This window comes from Lontra canadensis, unplaced genomic scaffold (genome assembly GCF_010015895.1).
Source record: "Lontra canadensis isolate GAN:19392208 unplaced genomic scaffold, GSC_riverotter_1.0 scaffold85, whole genome shotgun sequence".
Taxonomy (NCBI): Eukaryota; Metazoa; Chordata; class Mammalia; order Carnivora; family Mustelidae; genus Lontra; species Lontra canadensis.
Window position 1 is genome coordinate 7,859,304 of NW_022631079.1, and position 19,526 is coordinate 7,878,829.

The window sequence follows — 19,526 nt, forward strand, 5'->3', positions numbered from 1 at the left end:
CAGTTCAAAGAACAAGTTATGTCACTGGTTTCCTGTCACCAACCCCAGGGGTCCACTTCCTTCTGCAGCTGTCACCTCTGTGTCCTTCCAGTGAGCCCCCGTTACCTTTTATACCTGGACTCCTGCCAAGCCAAGAAAACCCCTGTGCTATACTCTCCCCTCCCCATCTTGTTCAAATCATCCCCTCAATGTGGAAAAGCCACCTTTCACTTCACCCTCCTACATCCTTCTGAATTTCAAACCCATATCCACACCTTCCAGGGAACCTCCTACAACTACTTCACATTGGTCACAGCATGTACCGGAACTTACGAATACATCCGAATGTCTGACTGCCGTCTTCTATTCAGCCTTGACGTTCCTGCTGTTAACAGCTACTTTTGAGGAGTCCTTAAGAACTCCGTGTAATGGTCCAGAGCAGGTGACCGTTTGTAGGATGTAGAAGCATGACCTAAATCCGGGACCCTGAATGACCATGTAAGGCAGCACTTCACCTAAGCTGGTGAGCGGACCTAGCCAGCCACCCAGCATCCACGTCTCATCCGCTCAGCATCCAGAAGATTTTGGGAAAGGCTGCTTGACCATAATATTCACACACATGGGGGACTCAGGACTGTATGTCTTTAAGTTCTAAGGGTCTAAACCTCTTTTTCCTTGAATATACGTGAACAGGACTAACCTGGAAGAAAGGACTGCCACCTAAAGCTACATATAACCAAGATGGCAGGTGACAGAGCAGACAATTTCATGGCTCCTGTGTCCTTAGGTTCACTTAGCATTAGCCTAAATCGGTCTTGAGGCACAAGGTTCCTGTTAAAATTCCTACAAATACAGCACCACACAGTAATAATTCCAATGCAAACAGTGTGCTGTTCTACTTGCTGTGCCATTTATGCCAACCAAAATACTGACTGTATTTTGAATGCCATTTATATGCACAGTCTCCAAATAAAAGCCAAATGCAATCTCCACATGGACTTGATTTTTAAAAGACCATTTATCCTATCCCTCCTCCCAGGATTCTTTGCCCTGTCCCATGATGTAATCTTACCTCAAAGTACATCCCAGGACTAAATGGGAAACAGGTAATATTTCTCTCTTCTTCTCCCCAGGCCTCGTGAAGAAAAGAGTTTCTTACGAATGCTTTAATATTGAGGCGTGGGTTCAAGTGAAGAGCAATATCCTTTGATTTTCCCGATACGAGGTTAACATTAAAGCTTTTGAGAGAATAAAGAAAATTAACCGGTAGTCAGCAGTGCTCTTCCTAGAACTCTTCCCTTAACAAGCAGAACTGAGCTCTCTTCACAACTACACAAAACGTGTGCACACACAGACCTAGGGATGCGGATGAAGGTAGAGTTTTAAATTCGGAGTTAGCATTCCACTGATGTAAATATGCTCTCTGCAAAATAAAAACCTAAAAAACTTGGACATTAGAGTTGAAGCCACAGATCTGGGTGGGAAGCAACTGAAGGGTTAGAGCAAGTAACCAAAGGCTTGCTTCAGGCTGCGGCCCTCTCGAGTACTGTTCTCGGTCAACGTTTACAGCTGTTCTGTTCTTCAGTTCATTGCTTTCTAGGAAATAGGGGATTTCAAGCTTTTGAATGTCTCTGGAAAAGGTTCTTCAGAAATTCTACCAAGTCACATGACATAAGGGGCCCTAACAAGTCAGCGGACCTCCTGGCTGCCCTCAAGTCTTCAAGGCACGGGTGGGCTTCCCAGACAAAAATGCCACCCTGCGGTGTGGCCACAAAAAGCCTATCTCAAAACACCGGCCTTCAGTCCCTGATTCTGCCACCAGCTCGTTAGCAGTCTTGCTGGCAGCCTCCCCTTTCTGGTGAGGATCAGGACACTAGGCCCGCGCCCGTCTCCCAAGACTGTTAGGGGAAGAAGGCAGGAAGAGACGTGCGTGGAAAGTGTTCGCCTCGTCCTGGTAACTGGTACTGACCCTTTGGCAGTTTTATTCACTTCTCCTTTAATGAAGACGGTTCGTCCAGGGCCCATTGAAGAGTTCAGCCTCGCAGTGAACGGCAGAGTCTGAAGAGAAACCACAGTGAGCACTAGAAGGCCTGCAGAAAGCGACCTCATGGGAGAAAACTGTCCGAAGATACGGGGCCATGGGTAAAGGACTTGCCCCTGTAAGCCCCAGCGGTCAGCACCGCCTGGCTCACAGCCAACACTCAAGGAAAGCGTCTCAGAGGAGGAAATGAATAAATGTGAAGCGGGGCTTGAAATCCCTTGTGTGAGTCACACACTCTGAGAAAGCCGCCTACACTCGGGGCCTGCAGCCGTGCTCCACGTTCTGCCTGAGGGAAGCGGCCCAGGTGGGAGCATTACAGAAACACACACTCAGCCCAGAGACTCGATGCCCCGCTGACTCTCCTCTGTCCGGGGTCCGCACAGAAAGGCAGAGTGGCTGCTCTGGGCTTCTACTGAGGGCAGAAGTTATACATCACCAGCTAATTCAAACTTAATCGGTTATACAAAATTAAGAAAATTTCTGGTTCTTCAAACCTTTGACAAACAGCCGGTAGGTAGTATTTTGGCGCAAGTCAAAGTGTGATGGGCAGTCGAACCTTTGCTCTTGGTGTAGACAGTTCTGGGTACGATTTTAGAAATGTCTCCTCTATTACTAGGCTGTTGGGGAAAGAGTTCTGCAGTAAGGTGGGGAAGGAATGAAGCTGTCTTCTAAGGTTTAAACTATTCATGTCCTGGGCGATTTTACAAAATGTTCCCTGTTATAACCTGGGCAGAAATACTTACAAAATGTGGCGTGTCGGACTTCAGCACCTATTGGAAGAGAAAGTCAAAGTGAAGACATTTGAAAGGGAAAAATGCATTTTCTAACATGATCAGTCAGAGCCTATTGCTTTTAACAGCCAGAGCCGGCGCTTCCTGATGGTGCGCTGTGGAGCTGTGAGCGACAGGCTGCTCAGGCTGGGGCTACAGCCTCATGGCCCTGGTCATCGGAAGCCTGTATCCTCTGGCATAAATAACTTTTTTGTAGGACTACGTGTGAACCTCAGACATATTTTACTTGTTCTTTCCAAGGTGCTCCCAAGATGCTGAGCTACTGTATTCCATCTATTAGGTCACAGGTTCCGAGACCATAAGGCATCCCTTTGTCCATTAATAACAAAGACTGTACTTGTTCCTACCAGCGAAAAGATACATGTGGGAGTTCATGTGCCAATGCACTGTGTTCAGTATTTATAAATACTGTGACAGTTCTCCTCAACAGTTACAAGTGAGAGGGGTTTTTTTGTTTTGTTTTATGTAAGAATGGCAGCTAGTGGGCAGATGCACTGAGAGCTCAAGCATCTGCACAACTAACAGGGCCTGGGACAGAAGGAAATGCCTTAATTTTCAAATGCTTACTTCAAGCCTATTAATATTAAAAATAATTTTTCACATTAAAAACATAATTTTTAAAAACTCAGCCTACCACCTGATTTACATGGCAACTAAAAGAACATTTTCAAACTGGTAGTTCATTAAAAGATGTAATATTTACATTTTCTTTACTTATCTCTGTCAGTTCCAGAGTAGATGCTTGGGTACTTCTGAAATCCTGAAGATAAGATTAATTTTTAACATCCATCAGAATTCTAAATACAACCCTCCCTGACATATCAAAAACAATTATTAATAGTACTAAACATGAAAATATGCTTGAAAATTACAATCCAAAAATGTACTTAACGTAACGTAAGGGTCCTCCCCCACCCCCCAATCAGACTGGCAAGCATTACAGAGACTAAGAATGAGCATCAAGAAGAATGTGAGCGAGCGGGCAACGCGGCCGAGACTGTAACGTTCCTGGAAAGCTTTCTGGAGGGTGAGCTCGCCAGCCCTCCAGCTGCTATCAGTTGTAACTTAAAATGCAAATACCTTTGACTCAGACTTTCTACTTCTAGGAACTGATCTTTGACAAATCCTCCATTGTATTCCTGTGTCAAGGAATTTGCCCCTGTTAAAAAGGGTTTTTGTTTTGTTTTGTAGTCACTGTTTTGGGTTTTGGGTTTTGTTGTTGTTAGAGCCATACAAGATTTGAGATCCTATAGACACTGAAGCCCTGGCCTGGACATAGCAAATTACCAGTCTGAAAGATTCACTTCCAAGAAATTAATACACTAATGACGGAAACATTTACAGAATTTTTACCTTAACAGAAGACACTAAAGATATTTCCTACCGTTTCATCAGAAGACATCAGCGAAGAAGAGCCCAGCGGTGGAAGGGTACTCACCGAGCTGAAGCTATAACCAACTGAGTGGACATTCACTTTGCCATAAATGCCCAGAGTGTCTACTTTCCCTGGGCTAATCCTGTGGGCATAGAGCAGTATGTGTTTCCCATTTACAGCCACCTACATGGACAGAGAAGACAGCCCAGCACCCCGGAAAAAAAAACAGAACAAAAAAAATTAATACATTTACTAATGCATCCAAATTTAAATCATGTTTGCTTGGGTTTAGTATCTTCTCTCACAGGTCTGCACATTCTATGTCTGACCAAACTGACTGGAAGCATCCATAATATTAGCAGTGTTTCTGAACTTCCTCTGAGGAACAACCATGGAACTCCCCGCCCACTGACAAATTATGCATTTATGAATACAGATGTGCATACGCATATGTGTCCCCATGCATGTACATGAGACACTGGGCTTCAGAGTCACCTGATCCCCTCGTCCTGCAAGCCTTCCACCCTGCCTGCTGTCCTAGAGGACCACACTCTAAGGAAGACCACCCTGCACACCACAGGCGCTCAGTAAATCTTCTATCTGCTGAATGAACACACATGGGCCAGCTACTCAGTTCAGCTTTAATTCCTACCGTAAGTGGGAAAAGGCTCACCCTCAAGGCAAGGGCTGCTGTTGGGAGGAGACCAGAAAGTCACTCCTGAGCGTCCTGCAGCACCGGGCCTGCCAACAGGGACCCACTCCACTTGACTCCGCGGCCCTCCCTCCCAGACGGGATGTCGGGAGAACACAGGCCACATGCACGATTCCCCAACCTCCAGAAGCTTAAAATCCCACTAGTGGGTAAAATAAACCCAGAAGGCGGCACCGCAGTACAGGAAGGAGGGTTTTAGAGAATGCTGTAGACACAAGTGCTCAGAAAGCCAGGCAAGGGAGGGATAAATGGCGACTGGGCGATTCAGGAGCGGTGTCTTGGGAGCATATCCCGAAGGACAGAAAGGACCCGCACTAGAGATGGGGAATCTTCCCTCTAAGGCGAGCGGATCTAGGTCTGGGAGGTTCAAGGCTCCATGGGGCTTGCGGGTCAGTGCGCCCTGTCCAAAGCCTCCAGGGCCACCTTCTGCCTCACCCCCACATGCTAGTACGGGCAGGGTCTTTACCGCTTGAAGCCAACGCTGGTATTTACTATGCGTAGGACTTCTACGAACTCCTCTGCGTCTGAAATCTAATGATCCTAAAGAACTTGTGGCGGGACTTAACTCGGATTCCCTATCCATCTGTGAGTTCCAGATGCCCCCACATCTGGGTCACGGTGATCACCGTTTACTATCCCAGTTAGAGGATGCTGTGCTGATTCGGATCTAAGCTCTGCCATGCTAGCAGAAACAGGATCGAATAAAAAGGTCTGGCTGCCCTGGACACATTCCGGGTGAAACACCGGAGGCAGACACAGGTGTGCCCCACCTCACATTCAGGTACTCCCCGGGCCCCTGCTTTCGAGCCAAAGGATGGAGCCACTCTTTTTCTCGGAGTTAAATTAACAAAGGAGGAGTTCGTGGATGTGCAGAGCTGCCCTGGGTGCTTATGGTCCTTAACGAGGATTCCACCTTCTTTCTCCAAAACCTACCTGGAATTTATCTTTCAACACCATAATCACAATTTCAAAAGATTTTTCTTTTTTGAAAGGCACATCGTAGGTGATCTCTTCCCATCCCCATTTTTCATTTTTCAGAGTATTGCACACGATGCAGTCAGACCACTTGAAGCGCGGATTGAAATGAAAGGCCACGTCGGCACGCGGCTTCACGCTGCTCCCGCACTGCAGATCAACCTGGAACCTGCGAGAGCAAGGAGCGAGGAGCCGCGTGGGAGCCCAGAAGGAGGCTGCAGGGGGAAACCCAGCAAGCCCAAAACTCCAGCCTCAGAGACCTAGGACTGATCCGCTGTTCACTCACCCAGGTGGCCTAAATACCTTCTTACAGAATCTTCCTTTCCTTCCTCGGTGCAGAGCCCTGAGCTGGGGCTGGGGCCATGTCAATGCAGAGCAAGAGCCCACATTTTCCAGCCTCCCTGGAAGGCAGGTGGCCTCCGGTGCCGGAGGCTCTGCTGAGGTGCAGGTGCTCAGGGAAGACTCCTGAGAATGGCCCCAGTCAGCTGGCATCTGTCTTTTGTCCACTCCCCTCCCCTGCGCCCTCCCCCCAAACCCCACAGGCACCCACCCAGCCACCCAAAACATGGTGTGAGGGCTGGGTTTCTAGCTGCCACGAACCACGAGAAAAAGGACCCAACACAAGGGACAGCAGAACCGTGAGTTGAGGCCTGCTTCTCTAGATTCTACGGAACTCCCTAGAAACATGTGGGCTATCTTCTTCAGACTTGACTTTCACTTCTTACTTAAACCGCTGTCATCCAGGCCTCAGAGGCGGCCCAGCTCGAACTTAAGACAGCCTCATCCAGTTTGTACCAGAGCAAGCATCAGACGACTCACCCGGAACAGATCATAAGCAATGCTGTGGTAATGTTACATGCAACTCGACCTTGTCCCTGGGGTCTGACCACGATTCCCATCGCTAACTAGATCTCTAATACTTTACAGCAGTAAAACAAAACATCCAAGTGAACTTTATCTCAGCCGCTTATTCCCATCTCCTCAGCACCTGGGCCGTCGAGGAAAGCAAAACCAGGGCTCAAAGTACGAAAACAGTCTCCCCACAAAAAGTTCAGTCTTGTTCCTTTTTCAGCCAATATGATAGCTTTACCTGTCCGAATCACAGGGAACATGCCCACGTATTACAATCAAAGTTCCAGGCTCCAACTGCCCAGGAATGGTCCCAACATAGGGGATTACCTAGGAAAAAATAATTTTAACAAGTGGATGTTTATAGAAAACAAAGACTACATTTTGAAAGGATGCATGTAAATCTCAGAATCTTATAGCATTTTCCAAGTCACTATTCAAACAGGATAGTGACAGGATCTGAAACATCTTGGAGTACTTCAGAGAAAGATACAGCTGGAAGTTCATAGAACTTTTTCTTTGGCTGGGGGTTTTGTGAAATAAAATGTCTACTTAATAGGATAATTCTGCTAACAGAAGAAACAACTTGCTGGAAGTCCTCTCCCCCTCCCCCTCTGTTTCCCCTAAAGTTCCACTAATGATCCAAACGTGGGACCGAGACCATGCAAGGCCCCAAGCCCATGTTGATGGAGGCAGCAACATTCACTGCCTGGGGAGGGGGCTCCAAACATAGCCCTTCTCCACACCTGGGATCCGAGTGTCTAATCTTCCCTGCCAGGATTCCAGACCCTTGCTGGGAATCAGAACCACGTGATCTTAGGGTGCCTATGGTCTCTCAAGGCCTAGCACCCGCCTGGCCTGGCCTGGTCCAGTCTGCAGACTTAGGTTGTAACACAGTATCCAGGTCTCTGCCTGCCCCCTTATCACAGAACTCAGCCTTTCTGCCTGGGTTGGGACACACTATCAGATCTTGTCTGTCCCTTTCCCCAGAGCCGACTCCACCATCCTCCCCACCCACTGGCTGTGTCTCCTGCATCACGACCATCGCCCCTTCCATTCAGGGACATCTGAGCAAGACAAGCAGGCCAGATGCCATCATGCTCTACACCAAGCTCACTCCAGTTATGATAAAAATGCTAAAGTCTATCCAAGGTAGCCCTGATCATCAAGAAATAAGACCTAAAATGAGAGGACACATAAAAGTAGCTGTAGAGGGGCACCTGGGTGGCTCAGTGGGTTGGGCCTCTGCCTTCGGCTCAGGTCATGGTCCCAGGGTCTTGGGTTCGAGCCCCCACATCAGGCTCTCTGCTCGGCGGGGAGCCTGCTTCCCCCCCTCTCTCTGCCTGCTTCTCTGCCTACTTGTGATCTCTCTCTGTGTCAAATAAATAAATAAATAAAATCTTTAAAAAAAAAAAAAAAAAAAGTAGTTGTAGATTGGTTGCTCCTAAACAGAAAATCTCAGCTCAAGGGCCATCTCCTCCATGAAGCTTTTTTCAGACTCCATGGGCCAACAGACTTAACCCCTCTCCTAGGACCCCTCACAGCACATGAGACGCTGCCTCAATTTTAAGCTGCGCAGGGCAGGCCTCAGTCGGCACCTTCAGGTGCCCACAACTGGGGTCAGGAGATGATCAGTGGTTACATGGTGAGGAGTGAGTGCTCGTCAGCCCAGAAACTGGGTTCCGGCAAGCCACACATATGCAGCGGAGTGGCAGCTGAGCGGCGGCAGCTCAACGAGCATGCTGCGGCCTTGACCAGTGAGCTGAGCGATGGCTGAGCACAGCAGGAAATGATTGAAGCCAGCTGTCACCCAGTGTCGTGACAACTGCTGAGAGCAAGGTGGGTGGGAGGAACAGAGCCCATCACACCAGAAAACACAACACACGCCCAGAAGGAGGCTACTGCCACACACCAGAGTTGCTGGGTTTTGCCTGGAGAGGATACGGAAGGAATTACACGTCCACACTGATCTGGGCCACGGCCAATTCCAGGAACAGCCAGCAGCACCCTTCGCAGGGTGAATCTCTTAATCAACTGAACAGTCTTCGTGACTTCGAATTTTATATACATTTCAACTGTATTTATGCAGAATGATGCAGAAAGGTAGGGATATAAATATTAGTGAGAAAAGAGCCTGTAGAACTAGACACAGTATGATCTTAACTAAGTTAATGATAAACATTAAAAAAAAAAAAAAAAAACCACTGTAATGAAAGGAACCAAGAACGTTAACAATAGTTTTCTTAAGGAATGGGATCTTAATTTTCTTCATGTAGTTTTATATTTTGCAGATCTCTATGATAAGCATTTATATTTTTATAACAAGTTTTTATTATATATTTAACTTTAGGTTTGGAAACTTTCTGAGACCAGTAATCTATTCCCATCACCGCTAATAAGTTCTCCCCAACTGTTAATAAATTGTTCCAGTCTGAGAAACAACAGCGCTGAACACCTTCGCCATCTGCTGTTTCAGCTGTCTGCATGAGCGCTTTCTACATAGGAAAGCGCCCTCCACGGTGTCAGTCATTCTCAGGTGACTGGGACCATGTGAGTGACACAAAAGGCTCTGCAGCCCACTCCCTGAACTCAGAACTCTGCAGAAAGGGAAAAGGGTATTGTTTTGCAGGCAAATGTCAGGCTTCGGATGTTTCATGAATAATTTATGTAGAAAAATTAAAAGCCAGTTCTGATCACACTGGAGACAATACCGTAAGCTGAAGCCATACTTGGGTTTAGTGTTACCTGCCGGAGCGTCCTAGCTGTCTCATCCTGCTCTGCCTGTTGTAGGATTACTTCCGTGATGTCTGCTACCCACAAAGGCCTCTCCTAGGCGGCTGCTGCAGCTAAAAGAAGTGCGTGAGTCCTGTCCAGGAGGAGCTTATAACACAGCTGGGGAGAAGAGCCCCGTGGAAATGGGATACTCTGGCTGTTCAGAATCACAGTCTTGTCCCGTATCTGGAAGATCCTCCCTCAACCTCATCCAGACTGCAGGAAAGGGCAAGGGCATGGAACGAATCCCCGTTCCTTGGGACTGCCAGACCTCCCAGACAGGAAGTTAGAACCAGGGCAGAAGCCAGAATCAGAGTGCTGGTTCGGCCGGTGGGCGGCAGCGCTCCCTGGGGTCAGAGGCACAGCTGGTCCAGGTGGGGTTGCCAGTGCAAGGGGACCATCTTGGGGGAGGAGGGTTAACAGTCATACAGCACGACCTGGGGTGTCGTCTGTGATTCTGTAGTTGCCAAGTGTGGTTCTTCAGTCCTGCTAGAGATTCTCAGAACTATTGGGTGTCAGTGAATAATGCCTTTTCGGCTCAGACTGGTTCCTGTGCTTACAGCTGCAAGCTCGAAGCTCAACACCTTCAAATATAGGGCAGAAGAGGCCAAATTGGTGCTCCAGAAACCATTCCAGGTTGCCCAAATACAGTTTCTAAGGAGGTGTGATGTGAGCTGGGCAGTTAGGAGGGGAAAGCCAGTTCAGGAAGACACGTCCATCTACAAAAGCAGAGAGGCAGGAAAAGACGAAACAGATCTGGCAGACATAAGCAGTAAGGGGGCAGTACAGAATGCCTGGGTGGCTTGGTTGAATGTCTGCCTTCGGCTCAGGTCATGATCCCAGGGTCCTGAGATGGAGTCCTGCATCAGGTTCCTTGCTCAGCAAAGAGCCCGCTGTTCTCTCTGCCCATTGCTTCCCCTGCTTGTGCTAGCTCTCTACTTTGAAAAATAAAATCTTTGAAAAAATTAAATGGGGGTGGGGGAGAGTTCAAGACAGAGGGTCAGACTGCAGTATGAGATCATGAAAGCAGGGCTTGGGGACAGCAGTCCAGTCGGGAACAGCACAGTGGAGCATGGGGCATTCACGGGGAGAGTGGCTACTTTAGGGAGCCGGAGACAAGGACAAGCCAGGTTGATGGCAGCAGACATGGGGAGACGTGGGGAGGAAGAGACACACACAAGAACTACTTCCAAGGGAACGATCTACAGAGGGCCACCATCTAACATGGTAAAACTGAGGAGGAAACCAATTTCAGAAGAAGAGGCGTATCATTTTGAACAAGTCTGGTGTGACGGGTTGGGAGAACAGCTAAGAGCACATACACCGAAAGGAATAGTGGATACAGGGCCACACGGGATGCGAGAGGCCAGGACTCATGCTCTGAGTCCAAGAAGAGAGGGTTACTCAAGGTATCAAGGCATGGAACCTAAGAGAATGGAAAAGCTGGGGCAAAGGTTTATAAAATGGTTTGTAAACTGAGGGACTATGCAGAAGGGAGTTCACAAACAGACCGCCAGCGCTGCAAGGCCTCCTGACGAGGTTGGCCCTTGGCTGGGGTCTAGGAACTTGGATCTAGGGAGTGCACCCACCACCCAGACGGCTAAGGGTGGTCTCCTGTACTTAAACTGCAAGCCATGTGCAAGCTTCCCTGGCGGGCGGCATTTCACATGCACTGTCACAGCTTGTTGCTGGGGGGTTTCAGTGGGTCCAGGGGAGCCCACTGGGGGAGGGCCTGCGGAACCCGGCACCTGGTTTCCCCTGGACTTCGCCCCAGGTGCCTTTCCCTTAGTGACATGGCTCTGTATCGTTTCACTGTAATAAATCACAGCCATGAGCAGGACTCTGTGCCAGTGAGTCATCACGCCTGGGTGTGTGCGTCAGGGACCTCGATGCGGGGGACGGGAAGAGAAAGGAGAGAAGGCCCGGTCAGCTAGACACATCAAGGAGGTCAATTTCCACATGGGAAGGCTGTCAAAATCCTTAACATGGAAAAATAAGGAAGATTTTTTAAAAAGATAACGAAGTGGCTATCATGCCCTTTGATCCAGTGATTCCACTTTCACAGACTGTAAAATTCAGGCATACACCAGGCTGTACCACACAGCACTGAATCACAAAAGCCAACAGTCCTTTAAAGGAAACGGGCCGAATAAGCGACAGTACACCCACACCACGGGCCAGTCGTGCAGCCAGGAAGATAAGCGAGGCAGTGCCACGTGTATGTACTGAACTCCCCGAAACGCATTCACTGGGGAAAGCAGCACACAGAGCAGTGTCTATGCAGGCACACTCGGAGAGACTGCGGGCTCGGATTCCGGGCCACTTCAGTGGAGTGCAGAGGGCAGTAAAGCTCTTCAGATATGCTGTTTGGTTTCCCAGTGCAGGAAGCAGTTCTATTTACGTGAAACCACAGTCTATTAAGTGTGCAATGGCACTACACCTAAAACAAAAAGTACTTTTTTTAATTTAAAAATACTGCTATGGGGGCACCTGGGTGGCTCAGTGGGTTAAAGCCTCTGCCTTCGGCTCAGGTCATGATCTCAGGGTCCTGGGATCGAGCCCTGCATCAGGCCCTCTGCTCGGCGGGGAGCCTGCTTCCCCCTCTCTCTGCCTCTCTGCCTACTTGTGATCTCTCTGTCAAATAAATACAATCTTAAAAAAAAAAAAAACCTTTAAAAAATAAAAATACTGCTACAAAATGCAAACCATCATCTGAGCTTTCAGCAGGTTGTAATCACTGATTACTAGAATTGAAATGATAATAATGAAAAAGTCTGAAGTGTTCCAAGAATTTCCAACCTGTGACACAGACACGAAGAGAGCAAACGCTGTTGGGAAAATGGTGCTGAGAGGCCCGACTGGGCCTGCCACAGACCCTCACTTTGCGAGAAGCACCACAAAACGAGGTCTGTAGTGAAGAAACAGGATCAACAAAAGTGATACAACACACTCTGGGATATTCACGTGTACTCTCAGAAAAGATATACAAAAAACCGGTAAATATGGTTGCCTTCAGGGAGGGGAACCGAGCACCAGGGCAGAAGGAAAATGTATGGCTTAATGTAACCCTTAAATACAGTTTGAATTTTTAAAAGTGATTTATACATACTGTCATTGGATTTTAAAAATAATAATAAAAAAAGGAAAAGCCACTGGGTTTGACATAAATAAATGAAATTAAATTTGGAACACAGATTATCCTCAAACTATTCAGGGCTTGGCGGCATGGGAGGAGGCATAATTAAACAGCAGAAAGGCATGGAAAGAAATGGAAACCCGCAAAAGGGAAGCTGATTCGGGGAGGAAGACATGACTTTAGTTATAAACTCCTCAGTCCTGAAAGGCCGGCAGAGCATCTAAAAGCATTGGGTAAAAGGCCAGAACTGCTCACATACTGTGTACATACTCAGAAGGTCTAACAGTGATCAGTAAAGACAAAATGGAAAAGACATGACTAGTAAAGACAAAGAGGAAATTTTTTTTAAAGAAAGAGTTAAAAAAAAAAAATCAGAGGGCAGAGCTGTGGTGAGGGAATGAAGACTGCAGAACGGATGCTGTCTCAGGACACTAGTCTGCAAGGGGAGAACAAGAAGGACATGGGGCTGGACGAGACCATGGAGGTTAAGATTTTACTCTTCTGGGGGGCCTGGGTGGCTCAGTGGGTTAAGCCTCAGGTCATGATTTCAGGGTCCTGGGATTGAGTCCCGCATCGGGCTCTCTGCTCAGCAGGGAGCCTGCCTCTCTGCCTACTTGTGATCTCTGTCAAATAAATAAATAAAATCTTAAAAAAAAAAAAACATTAAAAAAAAAGATTTTACTCTTTTGTGTTTTAAGATTCAGTGGTAAGGCAGAAAGGGGGCTACTCAGAATATGAAGGAGAGAAGGATAAATGTGGAAGCGAGGTTCCCAAGGAGACTGGAAGGGTGTTTTGGAACCAGGTGGAATGAATGTTAACCACCAGTGTGAGTCACTGCTAAAGAGCATCTTAACCAGCTCACACTAGGTCACAGATTAAGAACTGCATAAATAGCAATCAGTGAAATGAATTAGGTATGAGAAAGCACACAGAACAGTTAACAGTGCACTTTGCTTTTTCTAAGAAGACAATGTGGATAGAATTTACTGCCAATGTGGATGGAAACTTTAGGAACATTAAGAAAAATTAAAAGGCAGTAGTTTCTGTGTCTTCCTGATAAGTCAACAAACACATGAGTGTGCACACTGCTTAAGCTCTCCTCCCATCTGCAGCTAGCTGCCCTTCCAATGTTCAAAACAACGGGTAGAAGAAATAGAGGCTGCCAAGTAATTTAGAGATTTTAAGTCAATCTATTAAGATACTGTACAACCTAGACTTAAAAAGAACTATTTTCTTGCATTACAGTTATTTTGTTAGTGAGCATAGCAGTGTGAGCACTTGGTGCTATGAACATTGCTTTAATAAGTTAATGACAGAGCACAATGTCATTTTTTTAAAGATTTTTTTTAAAGATTTTTTAAAGATTTATTTTAGAGAGATTGAGAGACAGAAATAGAGAAAGGCATGGGGCGTTGGGGAGCAGGGAGAGAAAGAATTCCAAGCAAACTCTGCACCAAGCACAGAGCCCAACACAGAGCTCGATCTCATGACCCTGAGATCACAACCTGAGCCAAAATCAAGAGTAGGACGTGCTGCCCCAGCAAAATGTCATTTTTGCTATTCAGGTCAATCTTTCTATCTCTACCCTTTTCTGCTTGTGAAAACAGACTATAATACAGAAAAGCTTTTTTAAAAAAAAAGGAAAAGAAAGAAAGGCTATCCGCCAAAAATCTTTACTGTGGAAGAATGTGTCACCAGAAACTACCCTCAGAGCAGGAGCGAGGCTGTATGGATGCCCTGGCTGTTTCCTGCCCTGGAGCAGCACTGTCTCTGGGCCCTTCGGCAGGAAATGAACGTCAGTGTACTCTTGTTTCGACCCTTCAGCTGAATGTGCTAAAGCCAGAAATTACAGGAATCATCAGCATGCTTGTACCAGGATGCACAGGGATTTTAATCTAAAAAATGACTCTAAATCACACTCAGAGGAGGCACCTTCGTGCAGGAAGGGCAGAACTGTGGAGCATCACCCAACCATCCCTTCCGCCTCCTTTAAGTGGGAGGGAGGACTGTGGGAGCCAGGACTGTACTCCAGGCACCCTTGTGGACAGGTTTGTTTTTTTTTTTAATCTTTGCAGAAAGTCCATCTACAACCTTGAGATGTTGTTGCTGTTGTTTTTTAAGTAGGCTCCACGCCCAGCACGGAGCCCGGTGTGGGGCTTGAACTCAGGGCCCTGAGATCAAGACACTTAACCAACTGAACTACCTGGGCATCCCCAACCTTGAGATGTTTTTAACTCAAAGATACAGAAAATCATTTTAAATGTCTCACTGACTTCAAACTCGGTCTTCCTTTTTAAGGGACGCCTACTACTGAAGGCTATTTCTTCTAAAATGGAACTTGCTTGAGTGCTGGTTGTCCCTGCTCTGCACAATGACATCAAAACCTGGATAAAAAAGAGTTACCACTAGAAAGTAACTAACAAAAAAAGGGGACCACGAACACTAATGAGACTGGCTTACCTGCTTTAAGGACTCACACCCTGTCTCTCTTGCCCACCAGTCTCCTGGGGGATGGTTACAAAAGAAAAGCAGCAACTCTACCTCAGACCTAAATTCAGGATTCAGCTTCAGATATGTGGAAACCAGCCATTTCTAAAGATTGTTGCCACCACATTAAAACAAGTTCATTACTTCCCGGGATGTTCCTGAAACTTCCAGCAATTGCAGTCACTGGGGCTTTTGGACCACAAGACCCTAATTCTTCTCTTTTGCCATCTTGCCCCTAGCTTTTGACCTTTTCCCCATACAAGTATGAAACAGTATTTGAAAGGCAGAGGGAAAAGCTGAGACATTTACTTCTCATGAACCGGGTCTAAAGAAAAAAGAAAATTAAAAATTTGTAGAGCAATTAATCCATTTTCCTTTGAAAATTATGTCTTGTGATTATCTTCCCACCACCACCAAAGCTGGCTTCCCCGCACTGTACCCCCATGCTCTCCATTCAGAACACGTCCTCACCACCCTGTATTGTCACCGTTGACTTCGTCCTCCACTAGACTGAGCTCCACCACAGTCCCTGTCACAGTCCCTTTCCATATGTTTACTGAATTTGATGGTCTCTTCTCCCCAGCAATGGACAATTACTATCCAATTGGATTTGCTCTAAATCCTGCCACAGATAAAAAGTGATTGTATAGCAATCACGTACCGGGTTAGAGATGATATTCTGCAGGTTTGTCAAGGACAACATCACTCTTTTCCACCTTACTGTTGGTTGAGGTCTCTCCTCTGTGTAGGATCTAAGATTTTAAGCAAGTTTCATTTAATGGCTTCCCAGATTGAAACTGATGCTCTTGCCCTGTGTAAAATTAAAAGTCAGAAAGAAAAATTAGCATGCATTATTTTTCTTTTTAACTGTTTTTAATTTAAATTACAAATTATTTTACTTATATCTACCAAATAATAGGATATTACAATCAAAGCTGTGACCCCAATTCTTTCATTGTGTACGTGCACACTAAGTAATTTTGTTCTCAAGTGCACATGGAACCTTCTCCAAAACAGACCACATACTGGGTCACAAATCAGGGCCCAACGGATGCCAAAAGATTGAGATTATTCCCTGCATATTCTTAGATCACACTGCTTTGAAACTGGAGCTCAACCACAAGGAAAAGTTTGGAAGGAACTCAAACACCTGGAAGCTAAAGACCACCTTGCTTAAGAATGCTTGGATCGACCAGGAAAACAAAGAACTTAAATCATGGAAACCAATGAGAATGAAGACGATTCGGTCCAAAACCTATGGGATACAGCAAAGGCAGTCCTAAGGGGGAAATATATAGCTATCCAAGCCTTGCTTCAAAAAATTGAAAAATCCAGAATATACCAGCTATCTCTACACCTTAAAGAACTGGAGAATGAACAACAAATTAAGCCAAACCCACACACAAGAATGGAAATAATCAAGATTAGAGCAGAGATCAATGAGGTAGAAACTAGAGAAACAGTAGAACGCACCAATGAAACTAGAAGCTGGTTTTTTTGAAAGAATAAGATCGATAAACCATTGGCCAAACTAATCCAAAAGAAAAGAGAGAAGACCCAAATTAATAAAATTATGAATGAAAAGGGAGAGATCACAACTAACACCAAGGAAGTAGAAACAATCATCAGAAGTTATTATCAACAGTTATATGCCAATAAGTTAAGCAACCTAGATGAAATGGATGCATTCCTGGAAAACTATAAACTCCCAAAATTGAACCAGGAAGAAAGTGACAACCTGAATAGACCAACATCTAGTAACGAGATTGAAGCAGTGATCAAAAACCTCCCAAAAAAACAAGAGCCCAGGACCTGACGGATTCCCTGGGGAATTCTACCAAACTTTCAAAGAAGAAATAACACCTATTCTCCTGAAGCTGTTTCAAAAAATTGAAGCAGAAGGAAACTTCCAGACTCTTTTTATGAAGCCAGCATTACCCTGATCCTCAAACCAGGCAAAGACCCCACCAAAAAGGAGAATTTCAGACCAGTATCACTGATGAATATGGACACTAATATTCTCAACAAGATCCTAGCAAATAGCAAATACGATCCAACAGCACATTAAAAAGATTATCCACCATGACCAGGTGGGATTCATCCCTGGGTTGCAAGGACGGTTCAACATTCGCAAATCAATCAATGTGATAGAACAAATCAATAAGAGAAGAGAGAAGAACCACATGGTCCTCTCAGTTGATGCAAAAAAAGCATTTGACAAAATCCAGCATCCATTCCTGATTAAAACACTTCCAATTATAGGAATAGAGGGAACATTCCTGAACTTAATAAAATCTATCTATATAAGACCCACAGCAAAAATCATCTTCAATGGGAAAAAGCTCACAGACTTCCCGTTGAGATCAGGAACACAAGGATGCCCACTCTCACCACTCTTGTTCAACACAGTATTACAAGTTCTAGCAACAGCAATCAGACAACAAAGAAATAAAAGGTATCTAAATTGGCAATGAAGAAGTCAAACTCTCTTTGCAGATGACATGATACTTTATATGGAAAACCCAAAAGACTCTACCCACAAACTACTAGAACTCATACAGCAATTCAGTAAGGTGGCAGGATACAAAGTCAATGTACAGAAATCAGTTGCTTTCTTATACACTAACAATGAAAACACAGAAAGGGAAATTAGAGAATTGATGCCATTTACTATAGCACCAAGAGTCATAAGATACCTGGGAATAAACCTAACCAAAGAAGTAAAGGATCTGTACTCGAGGAACTACAGAACATTCATGAAAGAAATCGAAGAAGACACAAAAAGATGGAAGACCATTCCATGTTCTTGGATCGGAAGAATAAACATTGTTAAAATGTCTATATTGCCAAGAGCAATCTATACTTTTAATGCCATTCTGATCAAAATTCCACCGGTATTTTTCAAAGAGCTGGAGCAAATAATCCTAAAATTTGTATGGAATAGAAGAGACCCCGAATTGCTAAGGAAATGTTGAAAAAGAAAAACAAAACTGGGGGCATCACGTTGCCTGATTTCAAGCTTTACTACAAAGCTGTGATCACCAAGACAGCATGGTACTGGCATAAAAGCAAACACTTGGACCAGTGGAACAGAGTAAAGAGCCCACATATGGACCCTTGACTTTATGGTCAAATAATCTTCAACAAAGCAGGAAAAAATATACAATGGAAAAAAGACAGTCTCTTCAATAAATGGTACTGGGAAAACTGGACAGCTATATGTAGAAGATTGAAACTCGACCATTCTCTTACACCGTACACAAAGATAAACTCGAAATGGATAAAAGACCTCAACGTGAGACAGGAATCCATCAGAATCGTAGAGGAGAACATAGGCAGTGACCTCTTCTATATCAGCCACAGCAACTTCTTTCAAGATAGGTCTCCAAAGGCAAAGGAAACAAAAGCGAAAATGAACTTTTGGGACTTCATCAAGATCAAAAGCTTCTGCACAGCAAAGGAAACAGTCAACAAAACAAAGAAGCAACCCACGGAATGGGTGAAGATATCTGCAAACGACAGTACAGACAAAAGGCTGATACCCAGGATCTATAAAGAACTTCTCAAACTCAACACACACAAAACAGGTAATCATGTCAAAAAAATGGGCAGAAGACATGAACAGACACTTCTCCAATGAAAATATACAAATGGCTATCAGACACATGAAAAAATGTTCATCATCACTAGCCATCAGGGAGATTCAAATTAAAACCACCTTGAGATACCACCTTACACCAGTTAGAATGGCCAAAATTAGCAAGACAGGAAACAACGTGTGTTGGAGACGATGTGGAGAAAGGGGAACCCTCTTCCACTGTTGGTGGGAATGCAAGTTGGTGCAGCCACTTTGGAGAACAGTGTGGAGATTCCTCAAGAAATTAAGTATAGAGCTTCCCTATGACGCTGCAATTGCACTACTGGGTATTTACCCCAAAGATACAGATGTAGTGAAAAGAAGGGCCATCTGGACCCCAATGTTTGTAGCAGCAATGGCCACGGTCACCAAACTGTGTAAAGAACCAAGATGCCCTTCAACGGACGAATGGATAAGGAAGATGTGGTCCATATGCACTATGGAGTATTGTGCCTCCATCAGAAAGGATGAATACCCAACTTTTGTAGCAACATGGACGGGACTGGAAGAGATTATGCTGAGTGAAATAAGTCAAGCAGAGAGAGTCAATTATCATATGGTTTCACTTATTTGTGGAGCATAAAAAATAACGCGGAGGACACAGGGAGATGGAGAAGGGAGTTGAGGGAAATTGGAAGGGGAGATGAACCATGAGAGACTATGGACTCTGAAAAACATTCTGAGGGTTTTGAAAGGGCGGGGGGTGGGAAGTTGGGCCAGCCTGGTGGTGGGTATTGTGGAGGGCACGTATTGCATGGAGCACTGGGTGCGG

General features: G+C 45.5%; 1 protein-coding gene across 5 annotated transcripts in view; it reads right to left on the bottom strand.

Moving 5' to 3' along the window:
* Positions 1–19,526, bottom strand: part of LGALS8 (galectin 8) — a 39,173-nt gene that overhangs the window by 2,096 nt on the left and 17,551 nt on the right. For 2 of the 5 annotated variants that reach the window (XM_032883107.1, XM_032883108.1), the window contains exons 2-10: positions 15,779–15,928; positions 6,964–7,052; positions 5,832–6,042; positions 4,250–4,369; positions 3,515–3,571; positions 2,764–2,790; positions 2,515–2,637; positions 1,949–2,037; positions 1,052–1,217 (exon numbers count right to left, since the gene is read on the bottom strand). In XM_032883107.1, coding sequence (XP_032738998.1) covers positions 1,052–1,217; positions 1,949–2,037; positions 2,515–2,637; positions 2,764–2,790; positions 3,515–3,571; positions 4,250–4,369; positions 5,832–6,042; positions 6,964–7,052; positions 15,779–15,820 — 924 coding nt within the window. In that variant the 5' untranslated portion in view covers positions 15,821–15,928. The remainder of the gene's footprint in view (positions 1–1,051; positions 1,218–1,948; positions 2,038–2,514; positions 2,638–2,763; positions 2,791–3,514; positions 3,572–4,249; positions 4,370–5,831; positions 6,043–6,963; positions 7,053–15,778; positions 15,929–19,526) is intronic. The other 3 variants (XM_032883109.1, XM_032883110.1, XM_032883111.1) reach the window with 3 other exon arrangements.